General features: G+C 42.3%; 1 protein-coding gene across 1 annotated transcript in view; it reads left to right on the forward strand.

Annotated features, from left to right (window-relative positions):
- LOC121171848 (contactin-associated protein-like 5) overlaps window positions 1–25,504 on the forward strand; it is a 462,350-nt gene that overhangs the window by 240,185 nt on the left and 196,661 nt on the right. Inside the window, exon 11 of the mRNA XM_041003565.1 lies at window positions 18,457–18,563. Within this exon, the coding sequence (XP_040859499.1) occupies window positions 18,457–18,563 (107 nt within the window). The remainder of the gene's footprint in view (window positions 1–18,456; window positions 18,564–25,504) is intronic.

The following is a 25,504-nucleotide window of genomic DNA, read 5'->3' on the forward strand; positions in this document are numbered from 1 at the left end:
ACACACACACACAAAACAGGGTTGCCTATTCAGAATAAATGGCAGCATAAAGGTGGGGATGATATTTGAGCTGGTAATTTGAGCTTGGTAAATCCCAATGAATGTAGAAGTGACAAAAGGAATATGCATTTTAAAGGTCAGTACAATTACCAAGGGGTTAAGCTGCAACTCCAGAGTTGAAGTGAGCAGCCCCACGCTCTGGAGGCTAGTTGGGGGGGGGGGTAAGAACACATGGTTGGCAGAACTTTGAATAATTAACAATGAGAATCACAAAAGCGACTGTTTCCTTTGGTGCCATTGAAGGGTTCGCCAACATCTGAGGCATCTGAGAAGCATAGGAAAGCCATGAAGGAGAAAGGAGTCTGACAGCTCCCTGGGACTCAATGATACGTGTTTTATTCTCTCTTTAAAAAATGAATTATTTATTTACAGAAAGTCAGAGTTAGAGGGAGTATGGTTGGCAGTATAGTAGCCACAGAGGAAGGGAGGAAGGGAGGAAGGGAGAAAGGGAGGAAGGGAGGGAAGGAGGGAGGAGGGAGGGAGGAAGGAAGGAAGGAAGGAAGGAAGGAAGGAAGGAAGGAAGGAAGGAAGGAAGGGATTTCCATCTGTTGCTTCACTTCCCAAATGGCTGTAAAGGCCAGGGTTGGGCAAGGTGTAAGATGGAAGGCAAAAGTTTCACATGTGTCTCTTCCCACTTCAGTAGCAGGGTTCAGCTACTTGGTGCAGCATCTTCTGCTGTCCCAGGGCATGGACAGGGAGCTGGATCAGAAGTGGAGCAGCCAGGAAACAAACCACTGTCCATATGTATTGCAGGTGATAACTTTATCAGTTTTGCAACAAAGCCAGGCCCAGTGAGACACCTTTCTTTAGTTTTTAGAGATCTCTTTATTTTTATCGCAAAGTCAGATATATAGAGAGGAGGAGAGACAGAGAGGAAGATCTTCCGTCTGATGATTCACTCCCCAAAGGGTCACAATGGCTGTTGGTGCTGCACCAATCCGAAGTCAGGAGCCAGGAGTCTCCTCTGGGTCTCCCATGCAGGTGCAGGGTCCCAAGGCTTTGGGCCGTCCTCGACTGCTCTCTCAGGTCACAAGCAAGGAGCTGGATGGGAACTGGAGCTGCCGGGATTAGAACTAGTGCCCATATGGGATCCCGGAGACTTCAAGCTGAGGACTTTAGCCTCTAGGCCACCACGCTGTGCCCGAGACACCTTTCTTGAATGTACACTTGGCACATTGGTATAAGGGACTGTGAGATAAGGCCCAGGAATGAGCTGTTACCTACAATGAACTTTGATTTGCAGCCAAATTGCCCATAGCAATTGATAACCATTCTGATAGAACCATGCAGAGCCACATTTTAGATAAAATAATAAAATCCCTAAGAACCATTCTCTTGCAGAAAATATGGCCGTTTCTCCTTTCCCCAGTATATAAACAAAGGGTCTTCAAGTTCTTGAAAACACATAATATGAAAAAAAAAATATGCACAGATTTCAAGTTGTATTGCATTCAAGTCCAGTTATCTTCACATTCTACGACCTGTTAGTTTCATGCTAGTGTCTATATATTATTACAACTTAAGCTGTTTTGAACATAATAATCTGTCCATGTATCTTAGTTGACTTCTAGCACATTAAGGACCCTGAGACACAAAGCACAAGGACCCAGTTATTTCTGATTCACTTTTTGCAGCATGCCATGGCAAACTCATCTCTACTGTCTATCTGTATTATTGCCTACCCCTTACTGGCCATCTTCTATGTCAGAGACTGTGTTGACAGCGTGTGCCTTACTGGAATCTTTAAGGGTTTTGAACTGAAGCAGCGTTGGTCCCCATAGCTGGGGAGGAGCTGGTCACAAAGCTTAGGAACTCAACACACCTCTTGAAATTGCCTTGAGATATGAGAGAGACTTAATAATCTTTAACAACCTCAGAGACCTCAAACCCTAGAGGCTGGTGTCCAAGATTTAGGATCAAAGCCCTTTGCCCGTTTTTCATCTTGGAAACTTCCCAACATGGCTCATGCCAAATCACACTCTACTGGCATAGCAAGAGTGCCTGATAAAAGCAAGGCTGGTGACAGCTGCCTTGGTTCATGTGGTGTTAAGTGCTCCTTCTATAAGCACTAATGAGCAAGAGTATTTTTGTTTAGCAAGGCTCTCATAAAATTAGACAAGCAATCTGGAGCAATGGGTTTGAGTAGCACAGTCTATAAATAACCCAGTTGAAAGCAGTATCGAAAGCTCTTTATCACTATTACAATTCTGTGCTTTAAGGAGGAGATCGAGGCGGTTTTCCGCAATAGAAGTGGCTGCAGCGCTAGGGAAATAGACACGGTGCCTTTGGTGACCGTTGGAAGGTGTCAGCAGTCTCCTGATGATCAGATTGGCAGAGAGCATGCCCTCTGCACCCAGTGGAGGCTCCCTGGGGAAGCTGGGGAAGCTGGAGCCAAAGGAATGGAAGGAGGAACACCCTCCCTGACAGTGTCTGTGTCCGCTGTCATGGGTGCTGTCTATCTGAAAGCGGAGCTCTTGAGGCATAAAGGTTTCATGCGAGCTCAGAAAGCAGCCGTGCAATCCCCTGCCGTTTGTGCCCTATCACTGTGTTTATTCTTTCTTTTTCCAAAGTGCCTGGCACGGACTTCAATGACATTATTATGATTTATTGGACTATGCCAAACGCTCCACATCTTTTAGTGAAGACAGCTGTTACCAACGTTTGCCAAATGCTTTCTAAAACCTCTTTGGAAAAAAAAAAGATGAAGGATGTAGGGTGTGTGTGTGTGTGTGTGTGTGTGTGTGTGTGTGTGTGTGTTCCTTCCGGCTTGAAATCTTTCCCATTTTTGATTTTTGCATTGCTATCAGACTTAAGTCATTTCGCTTTACTAACATTTTATCTTGAGCCAGGTGCTTTGATAGATTTTTCCTGAACAAATCCCCCCCACCTCATTCTATGAAGTGTTATGTTAACACACATACAAATAAATGATTCTCATTTAATAAAGAAGGCCACTGAGGCTTCCAGGTGCCAGGAAATTTTCCCAACACTGTATAGTTGATAGGCATATTTATGTAGAAATCAATGCCTCCCACCAGTCAGACAACTTTGGAATATTCAAAACAAACAAACAAAACTCAAGATTGTCCTTTGAAAGTAAAGACGAGCATCTGGTAGGTCATGCGATGGAGCATCTGAAGATATTGGGTGGTATCTGAGCATCTCCAGACAGTTCCCGGATCAGTGCTCATCTTGATAAAGGATAGATGTGTTGAGTGAAAGCAGGGTGTTAGCCGGCAAGGGTACAGATCAGAACTGAGGATCATCAAGTCGATAAAGCTAACTGTAGCAGAAGAAGTGCACGAAGGCCTAGGTACCGTCATTGCTCCAGTGCACCCACACTTTATAGATGACAGAAATGGCATTTGGGACAGTTCCTAAACTGGGATTTCAGAGTGGACCACAATGTCACCTCTTAGCAGATGGAGCTTATAGGCAATAAAGGCACATGTTTGCTTCTCTGTTATTCAGGAGCTGGGGTGGAAACAGGCAGTGGGTGATGGTACATTTTCTGCTATTAACAATTGGCCTTTTTATGTTACCTTGTACCTAGTCACCAGGAGGGAGAGAGGGCTTGAGACATAGCTACTGTGACTAAGGAACTAAAATTTACGTTTTATTTCATTTCATTGAATTTTCATGTAGACAGACGTATCGGAAAGCCACCATTATCAGAAAGTTTAGTGGTAGAGACTTTCCTGGGGCCAAGGCTCTTGCCTTTGACATTGTTCTCAGAAGTCCAGGTTCTGAATGGCCATGATTAATATCCCTGTTAGTATTCTTTCCCCAAGATGTTTCTATCAGAGGGGGGGAAAAAAAAAAGAAAGAAAGCCTTTGTGTCAGAGACGTGGTTAACTAGCACCAGTTCTAAATATTAAAAATGCTATTACTGAAGAAGAAACTACTATCGTATCAAGGATTTTTCACTGTTTATCTTGACCAATTCAAGTTACCTTCCAGATGAGGAAACATTTTATAAACAAGTGCGTGTGATAAGTCTACAGGATGTCTTCAGCAAAGTTTTCATGCTGAGTGGTTTTTAAGGAGGCCTTAATTATTAAATGTCATAGTGCATGTTGGATTTACCGATAGAACTCTTCTAAAAACTTTTAGAACTCTTCTAAAAATATAAGTAGTCTGGAGCAAGACATACTCCGTTGGGACAATAAGCATGGGTGAACGTGTGGGATTGTGTCCAGTGGATTAGAGCATCCATCTACCAAGGAATAGTAACATTAAGCTCAGAAATTACATGAGTTCTTGTTTCAAATGTCACGGAAAGACTTCTTATGTTTCCTTGAAGTTCACCTAAAGAAAATAAATTTAGTCATCATTCTCATTAGATACTAAGCTGTTTGAAAATTGTAATTTTCCATGTAAATTTGTGATTTGAGAGTCTAATGCCACTCAGTGTTTTTGTGAGTCACAGTCTCCATGAACCTGGTCCAGGATGTGTGCAGATCGGATGGGGGTTTGTCACCTGAGGTGAAGGTATCCTTATAGGCAGTGCCAGCTACCCAGCTGCACCCCAGCCTTCCTAATAGTCAAATAGAATTTGTTGCACGGAGTGTGCAGGGACAAATTCCAAGTTCTGCTCAATGGTAACAGAATTCTTTGAAAAATGGTTTCTTGGCTCAGATAACTGAGACAAGTTCATGTTCACATGCTAAAGAAGGGACTTCAGCAGAAACAGGTGACATTCTCGTATAGAGACGGGACCCTGACACCATCTTTCCCCCAAACTACTCATCTACGTAAGAAGCAGAAGTTGAGGATGCTGTCCTGAAGTTAATAAGGCAATGTCTGCGCTTCATCCTGGTTGACAGCAGAACACTAACTCAGTGAGGCATCAGAAGTGGGGACAGGAGTCCTCCAGGAGCAGCACGGAGGAGACCTCTAGGGTTGGGAACAAGTATCAGCCTTCTTTGTCCCTTATTCTGTACCAAATATTACGCTGTTAGGTCACGTTGTGTTTCTTCCTGCATGGGTGATTCACACTTTCGGTTTGTACATTCTGGGTTTGCACTTTGTGTTTAACTACCAGGATTGTTTCATTTAGATCTACCTATCTACCTACCTATCTATCTATCTATCTATCTATCTATCTATCTATCTATCTGAAAGGCCGAGTGGCAGACAGAGCTCATTTTCCACCTTATCATCAATTCCTCAAACGGCTGCAACAGCCAAGCCTGGACCAGGCTGAAGTCAGGGATGGGGAGCTCCATCCCCATCTCCGGCTTTGACAGCAAGGGCCCAAGGCTTGCTCTAGCCTGCATCACCTTCCCTGGCAAATTAGAAGGGAGCTGGATCTGAAACAGGGCAACCACGACTGGCGATAGTGCCCCAGTGTGAGATGGATGCCTTTATCAGCAAGCATTGTCTCAACCTCTGCCATACAAATGCCAGCCCCTGCTTCTGGATTTTTTTTTGTTTTGTTTGTTTGTTTACCTCTGGGAGTTTCATTGAGCCTCTTACCCAATAACACCCATTATCCTGGAAATAATAGCGTTTGTTTTCAAAGGTTGTTTTATTGATTGGTTCATTAACCCATGATTGCAACAGCCTACTCCAGAGTTGCTCATGGGGCTTAACGTGGGATGGTCATGATCGTATTATTTTGCATATAGAGATATTTGGAGATAAATGAAACAAGGAAAGGGGAGGTGCAGACCTATCCATGTTTCCGTCTTGCAAAAAGCCCCTAGCGATCACAGCCTGTAAGTGTGTACCAGCCTTGTTGCCAGCGGTACTGCTGGCATGAGTCCACGTTTTCCAAGGATGAGCTTGGGCTCAATGTGGGGCACAAGTGAAGTGGACGAGAGCAGATGCAGTGGAGGAGAGCGAGCATGATGGATGAGAAGAAGTGCCCCAGAAAGAGAAGCATGCATTCGTTTCAACTTTCACCTCCTTAGTGCTACAGGATAAGAGTGAAAATGAAACGGAAAGTGACCCAGGCATCTGAGAGCTGCCCGTTGACATGACGTTCAGTTCCAAATAAGTGCAAACGTATTTGAGGTGCAGTTAAGGACAGCAGCATGTGGTGTGGCTTATTAATTTTGAGGGTGCATTTTTCTTCTTTTGTAATAGAACTTGAGTCTAAAATGACAAGGGGGGTTTTGTTGCCAAGGTGAACTACAAAACAGGCAGGGTGTTGTGGATCTGTGTATTAAAAATGGCAAGTGTGGGAGGTATTTGTGAAACCTTCCATATCTGTGTCTGTCTAGGATTTCCTATGTTTAATTGTTTGGGGACACCCCTTCCCCCCTCACCACATGGTTCCTAGAGTTCTCTCTTGTTACATAGCTCCTCACCTTGGCAAGGGCACACTGTACCACCGAGGCAGGATGCGCTGAGCTCTTCCCAGGGTTTCATCAACTTCGGAATAGAAAGCAAGGTTCAGTGGAAGCCTTAGACTCTGTGTTTTAGCACCTGGCCACAATACACGCTTGCCCAGGGTAAAAGCTGGGAAGCCAAGTGATGGGAGGAAAACCCAGACCGGAGGAAGCAGCCTCTGGTTTACATCTCCATTCCTAGGATCAGCATGTTGGAGGCCCAGCTGCTTCTTGGATCCTGCTGAGTAGAATGGTTCTTGTTCACATTTTCTGAGTTCACAGTTTGTTTTTCTTCCCTCAAGTGGGCTAAATCAGGTTTTAAATATCTTCAACTCAAATGCTCATTAATATAGCTCATTAGACCACATTGTTCACACTGCTGAATAATACCGAAGAATCTCAACACTTTGCAAGGAAAGAGAGTCACCGTGGGGAGGAAGTGTTCAGTGCTCTCCCCTGTTTTGTGTCCTCTGTAGGATCTGTGTGCCAAGATCATAGCATTCAAGCTCCAACTTGGCAGCCAAGTGAACGTTGACCAGCTGTGGCCACCACCATTAGTACCAACCTTGGGCGTGAGCAGTTGGTCACCGGGTGGCACTCATTATTCAGCACGGCTTAGCTTTCTCTCCCAAGTGCAGATCTTGATTGCAATAGGACAGTGGCTGTTCAGGTGGGACAGGACACTTAATGGAGCCAAGATACTGTGGCCATTCTGAGCAGCTCCCCTGGATGGCAGCGGAGAATGGAAATGCAAGATCTGCAAAGACGATCTGAATAACAGGCTGAAATTACTAAGCATCGCACCGGTGAAGTGAGAAATAGCAGATACATCAAAGGAGGGCAGGAAGAGGGGAGTCGAGAGGAAAAAAAGCCATTGTTGCAAATTAGATGCGAATGCAGATGACAGTAATAACGAGAGTCCACCTTCTTTCATATTGTCCAGGAACTCCCCGAAAGTCCACCATGCCCCAGAGTTGTTTTTTCCTTGTTTTTACAAATAACAAAACTGAAGCTTGGAAAGGCATGCATAACTTCAAAGGCTGCATAACTAGAAAGCAGCAAAGCTGGACTTGAGGCTGGCTCTTGGTTCTGAAGACTGGGCCATTTGGATGCACTCTGTCCCCACCTCAACTTGAGTGCAAGCGGACGTTGCATTTCATCACGGCTCTGCCATCGCAGCAGAGCCTGCGTGCTCGGACAGGAGGCCTCGGTCCCGTCTCTCTCTCTCTAGCTCTCACACACCACCAGCTCAGTTGTCATCCTATCCCGTGATGAGAATGAAAGAATGCTGTAGCAGGCCCCAACTAATTAGCAGAGTCATCAGGCTCCCTGGTACATCCTCATGCTATCCTGGGATCTGAAGGTCACACAGTGAGTGACCATCAGAGCAAGGCCAGCCTAGGTATTTACCAGTAAACTTAACCCTGGAATGAACCCAGTGGGACATTGAAGGATCCAGTAGTGATCTATCTCCTTCCTAGTTTGTATTATAGCAGCTATTTCCAATGTTTTCAAGGCACCAAAACGTTTTATTTTGCCAAATAAAATCTTAGGTCCATCCGTAACTAGAGGCAGTATTTGAAGATTAGGCTTTTTAAAAATATGGTCCATGAAAGCAACAAATAGCTTGGTATGGAAGCAGGGAAGTCTCAGTATCTATTTTATTTGGCTGCTTTGTTTGGGTTGTTGGATGTTGAGGAAATCTTGACTCACGCACACACAGCTACTCTCTGATAAAAGCTGAGAACATCTCATCTTGCAATGGTAAATATTTTTAATAAGACTTATATGCAGGAATCCAAAGTAGGTATAGCTGCTTTTTTTTTTCCTTAAAATTTCAAGTTTGAACTTTGTGCATTCCTTAGAAAAGCTAGATCTGTGTGTAGTTGCTGTTGAAATCATTGATGTTTCTTGTGTTGGGTCTTATTTTAATGTCCCTTTCATCATTCTTGTGGCAATATCATGCATCAGAATAGCACGCGGAAACTTGGCTGTCTGTAAGTAAGCCGAGGTTGTGAGGCAGAGGTGCCCTTATTTTATCAGCTCTACCTGTGTGGGTTGTGCAGACCAGAAGAGCTATGCCTGATGCCATGCACGTTACCTCCACTGATAACCACACATGGCCAGCAGTTCCCATGGATGCGCAGGGAAGGCAGGAGAGAGTTTGCATAAAGATCTTCAGAGTTAACCTGCAAGCCAAGACTAATAGATGGCTGGTACATCGTATTATAATCTGATATATGACAGTTCTGAACACTATAACGTTTTCATTTCATATAGCCACAACAAGTAGAAATACTTACAAAAATAGATAAAAATCAAGAAAAGGAATAGACCTCTGCAATTGCAACAGCTCCACACAGCCTTCCTGCAGAGGGGTCCCAGGCTGGAATTTAGACCTGTCTTTGTTATCCCATGTGGTCTGGCAGTGAGCAGCTTGGTCACCATCTGGGGACTTCTTACACACACACAGGGTCACTTCAGACTCTCTGTGCCAGGACTTTCCCTGTAACCAACGTTTCAGGATGGTCCCCATCCCTAGTGGAATTTAATCAGTGTCCTGAAATTTAGCTCTGCTGTGTGTTAGCGCATTACCCCTAACTTCCCAAGCCAGGCAATCCCTCTATGCTGTTAGACACAATCTGATCAGTGCAGAAAACACAAAACCCAGTACCTAACTGTGAGCGAGAGCAAGCAAGACACATTTCTCTCTCTCTCAAAATCCAGAGCCCATCTGTAAACCCTGTGGTATATTCCCATTCTGTCAGAGCTCATATAACATCCTGAAATACCTGCTTAATGAGCTGTGCTCAGTTTTGTCCCTTTTGTCAAAATGCTGGGCACTCCAGCTGAGAGGGAGTCATCTTCCTTTGTGGACTTTTTTCTTTCTTTGCTCCGCAGGGAGCTTAACTGCTATGAGTGCAGTGCGATGGCCTTAGATTGCTAAAATTAACATTGAAATGCATGGAGCTGATCACACTCTCTTGATTCGGAATAACTTGTGCTTTGAAGAGCTGGTCTTTGAAGAGCCCAGAGTTACAGCCCAATCACCTACCCTAGACAGAGGTGTTGCTATGCAAGTCCAGTCCTAGCTCTGCTTGTCCGACACACAGATGATCCACCGGTGATGGTGGAGAAAGGAAGGAGGTCACGGCAAAGAACTGGGCTTAGTTCCCAGGCTCTCCAAAGAATTAGGAGTAAAAGTTCATACAGGATGAAGGTGGGGCTGTGTCTAGGTTCGTGATTGGTCAGAAAGATTCATGATCATGCCTTCGATAGTCAGTGATGGTGATACTGGGCTATTTAGGGATTTTTATTTATTTACTTATTCTGAAGACCAAGGAGGGTTCACTTGATCTGGCCCATACCTGGAATTCGCCTAAATTAACACCTCTGGACAATGCAGGCCAACAGGGTGGTATCCACTAGAGAAGCAAATGACTTCCTGAATCTGGGGATTAGAACCTTAGAAGGTTCTTTCTGATCAAGGACAGAGAAGAACTTCCTGGGCTAAGCGAGAGGCTGAGTTCACGTTATAGAGGTTCAGTCTCATGAGCTAGGGGTTCGCAGTGCAGTTGAGTGAGGTATGTCCTTCTGTTCCATCCAATAGCCATCTGGGATTGGGGGAGATACATAAGCCTAGCCACTCTTTTGGGCCTCAGCAAGATTTTGGGGATCCTTGAGATGCATTGAAAGCTCATTTGGCCATTCTTGCTGATCCCTTAGCTGGGGATCCCCTAGCTATAAGGATCCACAATTGGCTCAAACTTGGGAAAATTTAGGAAACAGCCTTCTGGTATATATATATATGTATGTATATATATATATATATATATATCTATATATATATATTTCTTTTCATCACTCAATTCTGTACTGCCTGAATCACAGGAGCAGGTTCCAAAAGTTTTTAGAAAAGCTATCTGACTAAAGTAAGATCGATGCAGTTGTCTGCTAATTAACACAGACAAAGCAATGCAATCTGGCTGATTTTTTAATATATGAGCTTCATTAAACAGCTTATATTGGCTCACATTTTGAGAACTACTGAAATGCTTTGTCCTTTACTCTCTAAGGAAAGCAGCATGAAAATGGAAAGTGACCTTTCACTTCTGTAAAGAACGGATAAGAATTTTTGAAAGCGGGAGGTAACCAGCAGTCATTTAGGGAGCACCATTCTCCCGCACATTTGAGAATGCCAGAGGCCAGCCAACAGGTACACTGTTCATTTCAATCTCATCTGGGAAATGGACAAGACATGATGTAACTGCTAAGAGGAAAAAAAAAACATCTCCATACTTTATAAAAAGGATTTATGCATTTAAAAGGGAGAATCAGAGAGAGAGAGAAGAAGAGGGAATCGAGAGACAGAGCGGACCGAGTCTGAATTCTCTAATCCATTCTCAAAGCCAAGAACCTAGAACTTCATCTTCCTTTTCCACGGAACTGCAGGAGCCCAAGTGCCTGGGTTCGAGTCCCCTGCTTTCTCAGGTACATTAACAACTAGACAAATGGCTCGACACTCAAACTGGTGCTCCACTGTGTGCTTGAACCTGCCAACGAGCCTGGACCCTGTCCATCTATTTTTTTTTTTTAAATACATGTACTTGGAGTATGCTGTAGTGTTGGTCTGTTGGCAACAACTGAAAATTCTTCAAGTTGAGTTTGTTGTTATTGTTGTTTGTTTTTGTTTGTTTGCTTTCACTCCCTGGAGGTGGTTAGCGTATTTGTCTAAACAACCGCAATAAAATGATAGGCTTATGACACACAGGATACTAACTTTAATAAACAAAGACCCTTTCCTTTAATTTTTGTAAGTGACAGTTACAAGACATAGAGGTGGAAAGAGAGCTGTAATGGATCATGGTGATAAAGAGCATATTAGCATGTGGGCTTCGATCCTAAGGGACAAAGGACTGCCCCACTCAATTGTATTTGTGGAGAGTCATGATGAGGCGTGCCCACCCACGCTGCTCTGGCTAACAAGCCAGAGTCCATTCAGCATCAGGAGCTTTATGTATGACAAGGCGAGTCGACTGCATGCCCCTGTGGGCACCGACACAATCATGTCTAGGCACTACCCTCCAGGGAGGCCTGGCACCTTGTAGGCAGAGCATATGAGCTGTTCTGCCCCAGTCCCAGGCACATAGTCCTAGCCCCATGACTCAGGCCTTTATCCTTCTCCAGCTACTCTCATCCTGAGGCTGAGTTGAAGAGAGGATTCTAGGTCTGAACCAGGAGCCCATTGGGTGCTCTTTTTATTTTTAACATTTAAAAATATTTTCTTTTGTTGTATGCATGCTATAGGTCCACAGGCTCTGGAGTTGCCTGTGCTCCTCCCCAAGGTCCTTCCCCACCCCCACCCCCACTGATTTCCCCTCTTGTTTTACAATGGATGTCCTTCATGAACAGTCACAAGTCCGTCATGTTGTTACTGAAGTCTTTCCAACAATGTAGGCATGGACATTGTCAGGGAGTCCGTCATCTTACTGTTAGGGTGTATTCAGTTCTTTCACTGGGAGTCCATCTATGGTCTGTGTGCATAGAGACATATTGCACCTTGTCTCCATATCTGAACATATCAATCCCAGTTACAATTCTATTATATATCCCCTACAACGCAAAGCCAATAAGCACAGTCAACAACAGGGTGAAAATTATGCATTTTCACCAACATGAAGTTAACAGACGTGCTACAAACATCAAAGTGCATCACAAGAGTGGCGAAAATTGGAATTAAAAACCTTCTTGTAGAATAGATGCTAGTGTGTGACCCTTGTGGTGCTGAAGCAATTACAATTAAAAACTAGGCCTTCATGACCCATGAGCTGTAGTAAGACAGTGTTGAAATGGACATGTATGATCTCAAGTGTTTATAAGCAATTCATCTCTTATGGATGGTTGATTAATGGATCACAAGAACTTATTGGGAGAGATACAAGTAGCTAGAAAGTGCGAAAAGATAAGATTTACAGGGAAAACAATTAGATTTGACACAATGAAACTGCAAATTGAAACAAAAAAGAACCATTTCATAAGAAGGTAAGCAAAACAGCTTACAAAATCTCATTGAACTTCAAAGTCAACCAGGTTTTAACTACCAGGTCTATGTCTTTGAAATGTGTAGGGCACTTTATTTGTGTAGTTGTTGAATATATACCTTCAAATATCTTAAACAATATTGATCGAAGGCTGTGTTTTTTAAGTACGTCACACAACTGAATTAACAAACACAATTATCTCAAATATTTACCAAAATAAATAAATAAATAAAAGAATGTCCAGTGGCTGGTGTTGTGGCTTAGTATATTCAGCCCCTACTTGCAATGCTGGCGTTCTAGATCAGAACAACAGTTCTGGACGCAGCCGCTTGGCTTCTGACCCAGCTCCCTGCGAATGTATTTGGGGAACCAGCAAATGATGCCCCACTTACAAAGAACCTTGACACCCATGTGGAGGACCCGGATGGGGCTACTGGATCCTGGTTTTGGCTTGATCTAACCGTGGTTGTGCAGACCCTTTGGGGAGTGAACCAGTGGATGGAAATATCTGATTCTCTCCATTGCTTCTCTCTTCTGTCTCTGTGATTTTGCCTTTCAAATTAATAAATAAATCTTATCCAAAACTGCAACATGCAAAAAGTGAATATTTAAATTCTTATTATAGAATAAAAAGAAAAAAATCAGTCTAAAGTCTAACTCTCCGATTTCTCACAATTGTTGAAAATTAACTGGTTTGGCTTTTTATGACCATACGTTTTTATTAGACAAGGTAGTGAAAGATTGAGTGTGTCTACTAGGTAATAAGTTCAACAAGTACGAACTCAGAAGACCACCCAGAATAGGCAATAATCAAGCGAAAATATGTTCAATGTCACTGATAAGTTTCAGAATAGACACAAAATCACTAACACTATAGTTGTGTGACAAATATTTAGGATAAAGTTTGACAAGACATTGTATTTGCAGCTGAGCATAATGGAAGCTGGAGTTTATAAGGTCCCTCATCAAATAGATCAAAACCTCTCAAAGTTATGAAAAGAGAAAAAAGCATTACAAAATGAAAGAATTTATTCCAGTTTTTAAGAGGGAAGTCAAAGATTTGCTCTTGACAGGATCCTTTTATAGGAAGAAGAAAATTTCATACTGCTTATTGTAATACAGAAGGAAATAAATATTCAACAAAGTAAAACCCCAAGTAATGATGGTTAGACTTGATAGAGACTCCTTCTGGTCCTGGGAAATCCTCCCCAGGTGATAATGGACCATATTCCTGAGAAATCTACTGCATACATGCACGCACTTTTTTTTTTAAGCTCAGGAAGCCTAATTTCTTCCTAGAAAAAAAAATTGCATTACTAATCAGTCTCTGACTGACAATAACTTTGGGACTTTTTTTTTTTCTATTGCTTCTTCAACACATAATTTAATTTTCTCCAACTATAATTTAATTTAGAAAACTAAATGTGAATCTTTCCTGCACAAAACGCAAAGTGGAGTGGTTAAAGGAAGCATATTAAATGATGAAGATTTGGGTGTGCATCTTGCCGGTGACTAGCCAAGCACGCTGACCCCTTGATGCTCCGTGCAAGTCCCCTAGCCATCCAAAGGGACTGACAGAATGCAAGAAGCAGGGAACTCACACCTACAGGCCAAAGGTGGATGCTTGAAAGTCTTTGCCACCTGCTGAACAGTTACTGAGGTATCCTGCATTATTTTGTGCTCCTGAGATGAAGCAGCTGTTAGGTTTCACTTTGTAATCACACATACGATGGGAGTGGATTAAATGCTTCTGTCTCATTTGCAGTAACCACCTATGAGGTCTTGCTTCCGGAAGTGCAACCTGTAACTTTCCTTATGTCAGTATTAAGAGAAAAGAAGCAAGCATGTTTACACGGCTTGGCATAGAACAGATAGAACAACCTCTGTCATCTGAAACAGGCAGTGCAAGAACTCAGCAAGTGCACTGGCTTTTTTTCTTGCTTGCTCTATTTCAAGGATTTCAAACATGAGTAATGAAGAGGTTTTTAGAATAAAATTGAAACTTTCTTCCTGAAAGATTTCTTTTGATCTCATTAAAATCAACCAAAAGTATATGCAGATTTGTTTTATCAGGAATCCCAGTTATTCCCCAAAAAAGAGTCCTACATGGCATCATGCAAATGTGTTATGCTTCCAACTCCATCTGGGGACAATCATCGTTGTATTTATGTGACACAGTTATCAGTGCCCCGCAATGCAGAACAGCAGCCGTCAGTAATCAAGAGAAAGGCCACTGTTGACTGACACCCCACCACAGTCACTACACACTGTCCATCCTCTTCTCTGATTAGGGGAGCCAGTTCCTCTCCCCATCCACACGTCAATCCTTGCTGTTCTGCATGGAAGTCTATCCTTGCTTGCTTCAGCATTTCCTCACTACTTAGAAAAAAAGCAACAAAAGGGAAGCTCTTGTTTCTCCTCATGTGGCCTTTACTATGCAGCTCAGTGGTCAACAGGTAGAAGGAACCGGAATGCAATCCAGCTAGACAGTGGTTAACTGCAGAGGCAGAGCAAAATGCGTGCTGCTCTGCTGGCTGTTGCTTGCTGCAAACAGCTAGTCAGCCATCCGTGAAGCCACTCAATCAACAACCATTTATTGAATATCTGCCTGCTTTAAAACTTTGAATATGTCTTCCCTTGTGCTGTACAAAAGGCTGTTTTGGCCTCGCCATTTCCAACACGCTCATGAAACTGACATTCGTTGGCAGGGAGACAGGTGCATGAGAGAGATCGCTCTGTTGAAAGTTTGCTTGTCAGGATGCCTCAAAGTGAATTGTAGCTTCAATTCCCAGGTGCATCTGCCCCTAATCTTCCCCCCAAATGATTGGGGAAACCACTCTCCTTTGACAACTAACAATTAGCAATAATAACATTCATTCCTACGGTTGACTGTCTTGTCCCTTCTATTTCTAATGCTTCTGTGCCTTCCTTTTTAAAATCATTTCCATCATGTAAAACAGCTTCCAAGGCAATGAAAGCCTAGCTGGACTCTTGGAGTGATGCTGAAAGCGGCTTATGTCCATGCTAAAAGTATTCATTGTTTAACACTGTGCATGCAAGGAAGCCACTTCTATCCGTTTTCATCTACATGTGTGATACCGTAGTGAACATGTGTGATACTATATGTGAAGTGGACATCTCTTGGCAGCTGGATTCAAAGACCTTCTAGCTGAGACTGTGATGAGCTCTGCATCTGATGAGCTCTTTCTGGGCTCCTATGTTTAAGTGCTAGGTTCATGACAAGTATAGAAAACAAAACACTGGTTAAAATGAACTTAATCAAAGATATTGAAGTTGCAACTTGTGAAATGTTTTTAAGTAAGTAGATTGGCCTTATGAATCTTTTATTTCAAATGCCTACATTACAGATGAAATCTAATCATAATGTGCAGTGAACCAAAATGAACCCAGCTGCAAGGCAGCTCTCCAAGTATTCATTCATTATTTCCCCTCACTCTAGGAACATTAGATATTCTCTTTCCCAGTCTTTCCCCTCCCAGCCAATACATCATCGGCCCGTTGAGTGATAATGGACAAATAGATTTCCTGCCTACATTTTCATTAGTAGATGGAGTTAATTAACACTGTAATGGCCCATGTGATTTTTACTAACGATGCAGTTACAGTTCATAGATATTTCTTACAGCTCCAATCTGTCTCTTCCTTTTGGTCCAACAAAATTTGGAAGCCTTGAGTTGCAAAATCCAAATTATAAGAAACGGATGTGTTTGAATTTCTTTGTGAGAACATGACATGAGCACCAACATGAACTAACCTGAGTGAAATGAGAATTTTCCCGTGAAGAGTTTAGGTTGTCTTTATGAAGGCAACAGAGGTGACATCACCCATTAGCAGGTGCATGGGTGTGGCCTCAGTCAGGTAGGAGCAGGAACAAACTGCAGGCTGGCTCATCAGAATTCATGTTACATCTCCCTTAGGCTTCATACCCATCCCTGACCTCCCTGCCTCATGTATTGGAGACAGATTCTCTGGTCAAAAGCTAAACTAAAGGATACATGAATTTCATAATCAGGAAGAATCAGGGATGCATAACTTACAAGGGTTGGGGACAGATAGAATTTCAGCACAGTGCTCCTTCCTCAGTTATTCCTTCAAGACATGCCCCAAATCGAGCTCCATACTTGAGTTTGGTTAATAAGGAAACTGGTGTTCCATCTCTCCCTCTCTCACACACACACACTACTTGAGTGACACTCCAGTCTCCCTCCTTCTCCACCAAGGCCAGGAGAATGGGTACAAAGCTACAAGAGTAGGGTTTGTAGGAAAGATTCAACATTGTCCTTTGATTTTGGTCGACTGTTATGAATGTGTTCCATAGAACATGTGCTAGTTCCTTCCCTGCTCTTTTGATTTTCATCCTTTAAGCAATACGATGGTGGCACAATAAGTGAAAATTAAATATTATGAAAAAAATTAGGAATAAATTTCATAAATATTCGCAACAAACTAAGTTCATTTTATTCCATTTTCCATGTATATATGTATTTTTTAAGTTTAGATATCAGAGTGTTGTCAAAAAGCTATTGCCAAACAGCACCACTGTTAGCACCATTATATGTTTGCTATGTTGAGTGGAAAATTTCTATTAATATGCAGGAAGAATAGCTTCTGGTTTTTGAAATAATCTTTGCTGGAGGATTTAGAACCTATTTAGGACAAATGAATGAATTCTGCTGGCCTGGGAATTCTGGTTTCTACACACTGAACTCATTGGGTGTACTATAGTTACTACGTTCACTATATTTGCCCATTTGGTAAATATAAATGAGTACAGTGTGCGGTCTTTACCCATTTGGGTACAACACCACTTACCTAACCACCTGCCTTACATCATTTGCCTCTGTAGGTAACAGAATGCTTCCTTTGCACTAAGGCCATTTTAAAGAATGACAATATTTATCGTGGCTTGTACTCTTAATTCTGTGAACACTTAGCAGGTTCTCTCACTGTGGCAGCAGTGAGATTTGGGACAAAGACGTTAGAGGCGCAGGTCATTAGCCAAAGGTTCCAAACTTGATCTGACTGTGCTGGAGTATGAATTCAGATGGATGTATTTGAAAAGGTTCATTGAGAGATTAAGCTAAACATAAATGTATTGTAGTATGTTTTGAAAGCCATGCAGAATTTTTCCCCAGAATACACATTTTTTTTTGTAGCTTTTTAAAATATCCTGGCATTTCCTCCTGAAAAGAAAATAAGATGTCTTATATAGAATACATTGATTTTGCCTTTATTTCTATTAATCTGTGGAATACCTAACATATTCGCATCACACCATATCTGACATTTAAACACTTTAAATTTTTAAAGTGTTCATTTTTTTTCCCGGTCGTACTTAATTTTCTTAAAAATATATTTTGCATTTTTTTCAAAGGAAGATTTTCAAAGAAAGAAAGTGAGGCAGAGAGAGAGAGTAAGGGAGACTGACCTGCTCCTTCGATGGCTTCCAGAGCTGGATCTCGCCAACACCAGGAACTGGGAGCTTCGCTGAGTCTCCCGGATGAGTGCAGGGACACAAACCAGTGCCCATACAGGTTGTCTCAGGCAGTGACTTTACCTGTTAGATGCCAAGGCAGGCCCTTACCCACGCTTTTCTATTAAATTTTCACATAACGCAGGCTGAACCTGCAATATTTTTGATTGACATTTAGTTGTCTCTTAATACTTGTCTTTTTTATATCATACACTTTTCCTAATGTTACGCATCAATTCACTATTAGACATTTCACTGGCGAAAATGCTAATTTGTACATATAGTATTCATAGCTGGAATATTCTATATAAGATGGAGCAATGTCGAGGTGGATGCTGGATAAATCCTATGAATACTTCAGAGTATTTATCATAGTTGTGTAGGGCATATTTTTCAGTGAGTCATACTGTTTTGAGTTTGCATACTAAGATTCTTAATTTAAGAACGGCACTGTGCTTTAAAAAATGATGCAGGTGTTCCAACAGACAAGGGTTTATTCTGTTTGATTTTAATTATTTCCCTCTAGGTGTTTGCCAAACTACTGTGAACATGGAGGAAGCTGCTCCCAGTCCTGGTCCACCTTCCATTGCAACTGCAGCGACACAGGTTACACCGGCGCCACCTGCCACAACTGTGAGTAGATACAACGTAGGCCATCAAGGTCTAGAGTGATGAGCGCTTGATGTTAACTCATTGAGGGTGTATGTTTCCTGACAGGCCGTTTGTGCCAAACACTGGTGGTTAGGAAGGATACAAGGCACAAAACGTGCTTGTGGATTCCAGGCTCGACCAGCAAGGCAGATAGGAAATGAGACAATGGGAACAGAATCGGCCAACTGATGAGAAAGAGGCAGAAGAAGGTACTTCGCGTACACAGCATTTTCAGCCGGTGGTATTGTGTTGATGGGCTGAGTCAGCAAATAGGCAACCTCCTGTCTTAGTAGTCCGTGCCCGTGTTGGACACCTGTCACAAATTGAGGGAGGTCTTTTTGCACAAAGTTTTGATTCTCCGATTGTGACCGACGTCCCATCAACTGGACTGTTGCCACTGTAGGGAGAAGCAAGAGAGCACTGCTAGCTTGTCAAGACTTTTTTTGTAAGATTTTATTTTGTTTGAAAGTCATGTATACAGAGAGGAGGGAGACCTGCTTTCTCAGGTCACAAGCAGGGAGCTGGACGGGAAGTGGGCCTGGCAGGATTAGAACCAGTGCCCATATGGGATCCCAATGCATGCAAATCAAGGACTATGACTTTAGCCGCTAGGCCATTGTGCTGGGTCTGCATTTCAAGACTTCTACCTGAGTATGGCAAACATCACTTCTCCCCACAACCCATTAGATACCTTCACATTCACTTGACGATGGAGTACAATCTTACCATGGAACGTGTGATAATAACACCTGAATACTGGTGAGAAGTATGGGTGACTGCTTATTAACGATGGGGTCACCATGATTAACATATGGAAGACTTGAAATCAAAATGCATCAGGTGAATGGGAAAGGTTCGAGGGAGAAAGAAATACACTTCAGCATAAAGCGTGTCAGTCTTCTGGAAGTAACTGAATCTGCAAGTCGTTCTGCGTGGCTGGTGGGAGCTGAATGAGGAATAAGCAGAGAGCGACACAGCATAACTTGTACAAGAGGTAGCAGGCGCAGAGTAGGAAATAAATGAGTAAGATGAGCCCCGTGTTTAGGATCTTAGAGTCTTTATGTTACCACTGAACAAAGCATGGGGTAGAGGAGAGTAAGGTTTCCGTTAACATCATCGTATGCCAGCTGCCCTGGATGGACTCCGAGTATGACCAACACAGATGCATCTGAAGGTTCTGGTTGTAGTTCTAAGTGATTTCTTGGAAACTGTGAGATTTGAATGGATTAATAAGGTAGTCGATCTGGAGAAGGATATTCTAGAAAGATGAAGCAACCTAGCCAAGAGGAGGAAGGTTATTTTAGTAGTACAGACACCTGCTATGGCCCTTGAATCCGAATTCCTACATGTGCTACCCCTGGAGGGAGGAAGCCGCGATGGCTCACGTAGTTGAGCCCTTGACCATCACGTGCCTGTCGCCTGGTTGCAACCCTATCCCTGCCCCCATCACCGTGGGCATTTGGGGAGTGGATGAGCAGCTGAGACCTGGTGCTATCCTGTGAACTGCAGTGGGGTTCTCACTCGAACAGGGCTCATTGGGTTTTTTTCTCTGTGCTGGGTGTTACTGGGCTGGCATGTGGGGTTCCCGAAAGGCAGTTCCTCTAGGAGCCAGCTTGGCTGTGATCTGACCCAGCTCAGGGATGCACCATGCCGACGCCCTCTCTGGTGAGGGTCTGTCAGTGCACACACAGATTTTCCTGTGTCCTGGGACCCCAGCACACACCAGGGACAGAGAGGGTTTACCACACCAAGAGAAGATGTAGCCTTGTTACCATCACGGGATGGTATCATCGTTTATAGTTGCTTGGGGGAAAGGGGAAAAATACTGCCTGGCTTTCCGATAAAACATCTCATTTAATTTTTTTTTCTATTTAAATATTTGGAAGAGTGAAAAGTCTGGAATGAAAGAAATTGGATCTGAATTTTACTGAGCTCTCCTACTTGAATAAGTACATGATTTTTACCATTTCAGAGCTGTCTATATTTGCAGATCCTGTGAGGGAAAGTTAATGAAGTCTTGTGTGTTCATCTTACGCTAAAATTACATGTTTCTATGAAAGATCCACAACAGATACTAATGCACAAATTTTAAGCCTGCTTCTAGAAATATTATTGCCCGTTAGCTAAGAACAACACCTATTTGCATAGAGGCATAGTTGTAGGACACACACAGCACTTTGCAGATTAATGCCACTGTTTTGCAAGAAGCTCAGAGGGAACCCGGCCATCATTTTAATAGTGTAAGAAGAGAACCTGAAAGAAAATGAAGTAAGGCAACGCAAATTTTAGCTGAATCAAATTGCAGCATTCCTATGACTTCTAAAACTCACTATGTTCGCTTCCTGCAATGGTAATTTAGACTCCTTTGTAAGAGCTGATTCGCACAAACGCTGGCTTTCTTTCATTTACTCCATCCAGCAGGCTAAAAATAGATTTTCTAGCCTTTGGAAAACAAGTATGAAGTTGAAAGTAAGTGGAGAAGAGGTGCTGACTTTTAAAGGAATAATGTCAAGGCTGATGAGTAGGACTTTGACACTTAAAGCCTTAAAATCCCTTACTTTTCAAAAAAAAAAAACTTTTACTGCAAAGTCAGAAATACAGAGAGAAGGAGAGACAGAGAGGAAGATCTTTCATGTGCTAGTTCACTCCCGAAGTAATGGCCGATGCTGTGCTGATCCATAGCCAGGAGCCAGGAACTTCCTCTGGGTCTCCCAGGTGGATGCAGGGTCCTAACGTTTTAGGCCATCCTCCACTGCTTTCCCAGGCCACAAAGAGGGAGCTGGATGGGAAGCAGGGCCTCTGGGATTAGAACCAGTGCCCATATGGGATCCTGGTGCGTTCAAGACGAGGACTTTAGCCGCTAGCCTACTGCACCGGGCCCATGCCTTACTTTTACAGCTTCCCATCCTTTTGTGTAAATTTGCTCAGTGCCTGTCATGCAGTGTGCAATCTGTGGCATACCATCTCCCATGCCGGACCCCCAGCCACAGCAAATCAGAGGTGTAACAGTGTAACAGTGACATGTGCCAAGCACGCCTAAGATGCTTGTGCAATGTAACGATCTGTCTCACTCGTAGCTCATCGCCATCTCTCTCTACTGGGTGAAGACACTTGCCTCGAGTCACTCTGTATTGAGTCCACCAGTTACTGCCAAGTATGCGACCTACTTGCAAATGAAAGCTGTTAAATGCGGTAGATGGTAAATGGGATGTCCCTAGAAACAGCAGGCGCAATGGGTCCCACATCCGTTCTCTGAGATAGTCAGAGTCCACAGCGTGCTTGGTCAGGTGTTATGGAAGCAGCCATGCATAATCAGAATGATACAAGATGAGCATTTCCAATTATTCAGACATTTGTATTTGAAGAGGGACGATTCCTCAATGTTCTCCTAGTTACCTTGAGGTTCTTCTGAATTTCTTTTGCTCTGTTAGTGGTCTCTAGCAAGACTGTCTCAGAGCAAATAGGAATCCCTTCTTTCTGCCTAGACTTTGACAGCACAAGAGACAGCAGGGGAAGGTGGAGATGCAGTGTATTCACGAATGGATGGGAAAACGAGAATTGCCCAAGTATTCCATCATGGCGGGTTTCTGTCTGCAGTTAGGATCTTGGCATTTCGTCTTCATTTGTTTTCTCCTTTCCTGGCGATGCATGAGGAAGACAAGTGTGCAAGTCAGGTCACATTACAAACACGCTATGAAGAAAATAATCCCCCAAAGAGAAAGAGGGGTGGGGAAGTGGACAATTCATATTCTGCAGAGAACATTTTATCCCACCACTTGTCCCATCCAGTCCCAATTGAACACTATTATAACATGTGTTATTCCTGGCTGTGGACAGAAATTTCTCCCTCTGGTTGCTCTTGATTCCATCCAGGAGAAATCAACAGTAGAGCAGTGTTTGCAGTGTCTGTGAAGCCCTGGCAACCTAGTCAGTGTTCAGCAAATTTAAATCACCAGAAAGAATACCATGGTTATTGGCATTATACAATATGTAAGATCAGGAGGTTATGAGGAATGAGTGCAGAGACTATATCATAGTTTTGATTTTTTTTTTTGTCTACATTAAGGTTAGAAAGAAGAGGTTTAGGCTTTAGAAGCTGAGTAAATAGCTACATGATAGAAAGATAGAAGATAGATAGATAGATAGATAGATAGATAGATAGATAGATAGATAGTACCTCATATTGTTTCAATGATATTTGTAGCATGATTTTCATTTTACAGATGAGAATATTGTAACTCAAAGAATTCAGTAACAATTTCAAGGTCAAGTAACCAGTAACTGATACTGTTATGACTTTAGCCAAGAGAATCTGTCTGAAGATGCCAAATGTTTCAGTCTCATCTCTTATTGCTTATCTCCAGCAAGCAGGACATCATCAGACTTCCGCATGTGAACTTGATGATGACAAATCCCTCATGTTGTTTGGGACCCAACAGGACAGTGTAACAGCATGGTTCCAGATAACAGTTCCAGAAAATAGGAAAGTTTCTGTGTTCTAGTTTAATCATAAGAACATTATAGAAGAGGAATTCAAATTGATCAGAACTTCAAGAACAATTCTAATGTTTTTTAAGCCAATCAGGTTTTGAAATAGACACACAAAAAGTATTGAGTCAACAGTAACAGGGAATTGTAAGGAATTTGATGCATACGTCCACCTTGACTTACTAAAATCCCAATTACAATTTAAATTGTAAATTTAAGCTTTGATTACTCTTCTTTAAGACCCTGGTTTCTCTTCCCTACCAGAATTATTTAGTATCATTTATAAAACTACTTGACGTGTCTTTTGAACATTGAAATGAAAAGTGTCATTGTCCCTCATGGTGAGTTTTAGATTACCTAAGTGTTTTCAACAGGTATCTTGTAAAACAGAAGTAAGATTTCCATCTTAGGATTTTATTTTGCCATTCAGGAAATTCCCTTAAAAGCACCTGTTGTGTCTCAGTGATAACTGTCAAGTTGAACCAACTCAATAATCGATACAGACACTTACGTTGCATCCTTTGTGTCCTCATATTGAGTTGGCAACAGCTACTGAGGATCAGAAAAAGCTTGAAAGAAGGGACTGAGTGTAAAAAAGCAGTGCATGCTAAAATGAAGACATGTTGAGCAAAGAAGAGATAAGCGTCATCTTTAGCTTTTTAACTTATAAGGCTTTATGAAGGAAGAATATTGTGTTAAAGACCTCAAGTACAGCTTGACGTGACAACCAAAGTTCATGTCCAGACCCTATAGATAACAAGATCTATGACTCAGCACAGATAGATTGTAATATGAGATGACATAATCACTGACATCATGTCAGATACTGCCAAGACTAAGTAAAAGAGCATCCTGAAAGTAACTGCCACATGCCTGGCAAATGAAAAGCCCCTGGTCTCTGTTAGCTCCTTTTGAGCAGTTAGGAAGATGTAGGTTGAAGAGGTATAGTGGATACTGCCATCATTCAAGCTTGGGGGTCCATGTATTCCTGGAGATGCACTTTCCGTACTGAAGAAGGTAGGCATCTCCAGATTGATGTCCAAGGCAAGATCAGAATCAGTGGATGCCAAGCCTTTTGAGTAGATGAATCAGGTGCATTAGAACAGAAAAGCCTACGCAGTTCACGTTTTAAACACTCTAAAACACAACCAAGAAACAACGGCGAGACCAAAATAAACACCAACAGAATGATAACTAAAGAGAAAGTGGGTGTTTTTGGAACAGAGGTGCTGATGTAGCATCTGCAGGACTTCTCTCTGATCAAAGTAGTTCCCAACTCGTGCACAAATGGATAGAAATTTTAAAAGGAATAGCAGACAGTATGGTCAGAAACAGGAAAAGTGAAGAGGGCTGGGGTGTTTGCTGATTAATTGCTATCTCAGCCATTGTCAGAATCCAGGCAATTCAAACGAAGTTCCTGTTATAAAGAGGATGTCACTGCCCTTAAGAAATGAAAAAAAAAAAAAAAAGCATCTAAGACAGTATGTAATTCAGTGCTCAAAGCTGACTGTTCAGATGTTGCTACTCTGTGGCACACTGCTCACATTGGATTAAACTGAATAGGAAAGACTTCTTGCATGCACAAGTCCTTGTGCATGCAAGGGTCAGAATTGGGAAGACAAAGACGTTATAATGGTAACTATGAAAAAAAAAAAAAGGATCCAGAATAAGTGAGTGTGAAGGATGTTTGGGGTTCACTCCAGGCACGAATCTGAAAGAAGGAGAGACATTGTTGAATGGCTTTTAAAGGTAATGTAATATAACTCGTATTTTTGGTACAGTAATTCCCCTCAACCATAGGGATCATGTTTCAAGATTCCCAAGTGGATGCTTAAAAATGTGGATGACACCCAATCTTAAATATGTGAATATGACAGTTATACCTGTACATATATACCACATATCCGAATAGGATAGCGTTTATAAATTAGGTATAACAAGTGGCTAACAACAATAAGTATCCGAAGAGTTGTAACAATACACTTTGAGATAAAGTTATGAAGTTTTATGCATTGTTTATGTAAGTATCCATTTATTCATGTGTAACTGAGTCAAAGAAAGCAGTCTCAGATAACACAGAGTAATAATATAAACCATGCTGTTTTCTGAAGCCCCCTCTCATTCTTATCCTGGCCTTGTTAGGGCATGGTGGTTTTTCAAACACTTGTGTCTTCCAATACGCAAATCCCAGAGAGACATTACCCCACTGTCATTGCCCCACATGACCTCATGTCAACTCTGGCAAGATTACGTGAATGATTCTTAGCCAATGCACAATGCTGAGCTTGCCACGCTCTCTCTTGTGGCTTTTTTCCTACCACAATGAGTTGTTTGGCTCTTTTGTTTTCCTCGTCTTTCCATGAGCAATAATAGGGGCATATAATAGACAATCAATGGCAACCATTGTTTTAGGGTCAAAAGGCTTGAAGCTGTAA

The sequence above is a fragment of the Ochotona curzoniae genome, unplaced genomic scaffold (genome assembly GCF_017591425.1).
Source record: "Ochotona curzoniae isolate NIBS_2020 unplaced genomic scaffold, NIBS_Ocur_1.0 scaffold_274, whole genome shotgun sequence".
NCBI classification, from domain to species: Eukaryota; Metazoa; Chordata; class Mammalia; order Lagomorpha; family Ochotonidae; genus Ochotona; species Ochotona curzoniae.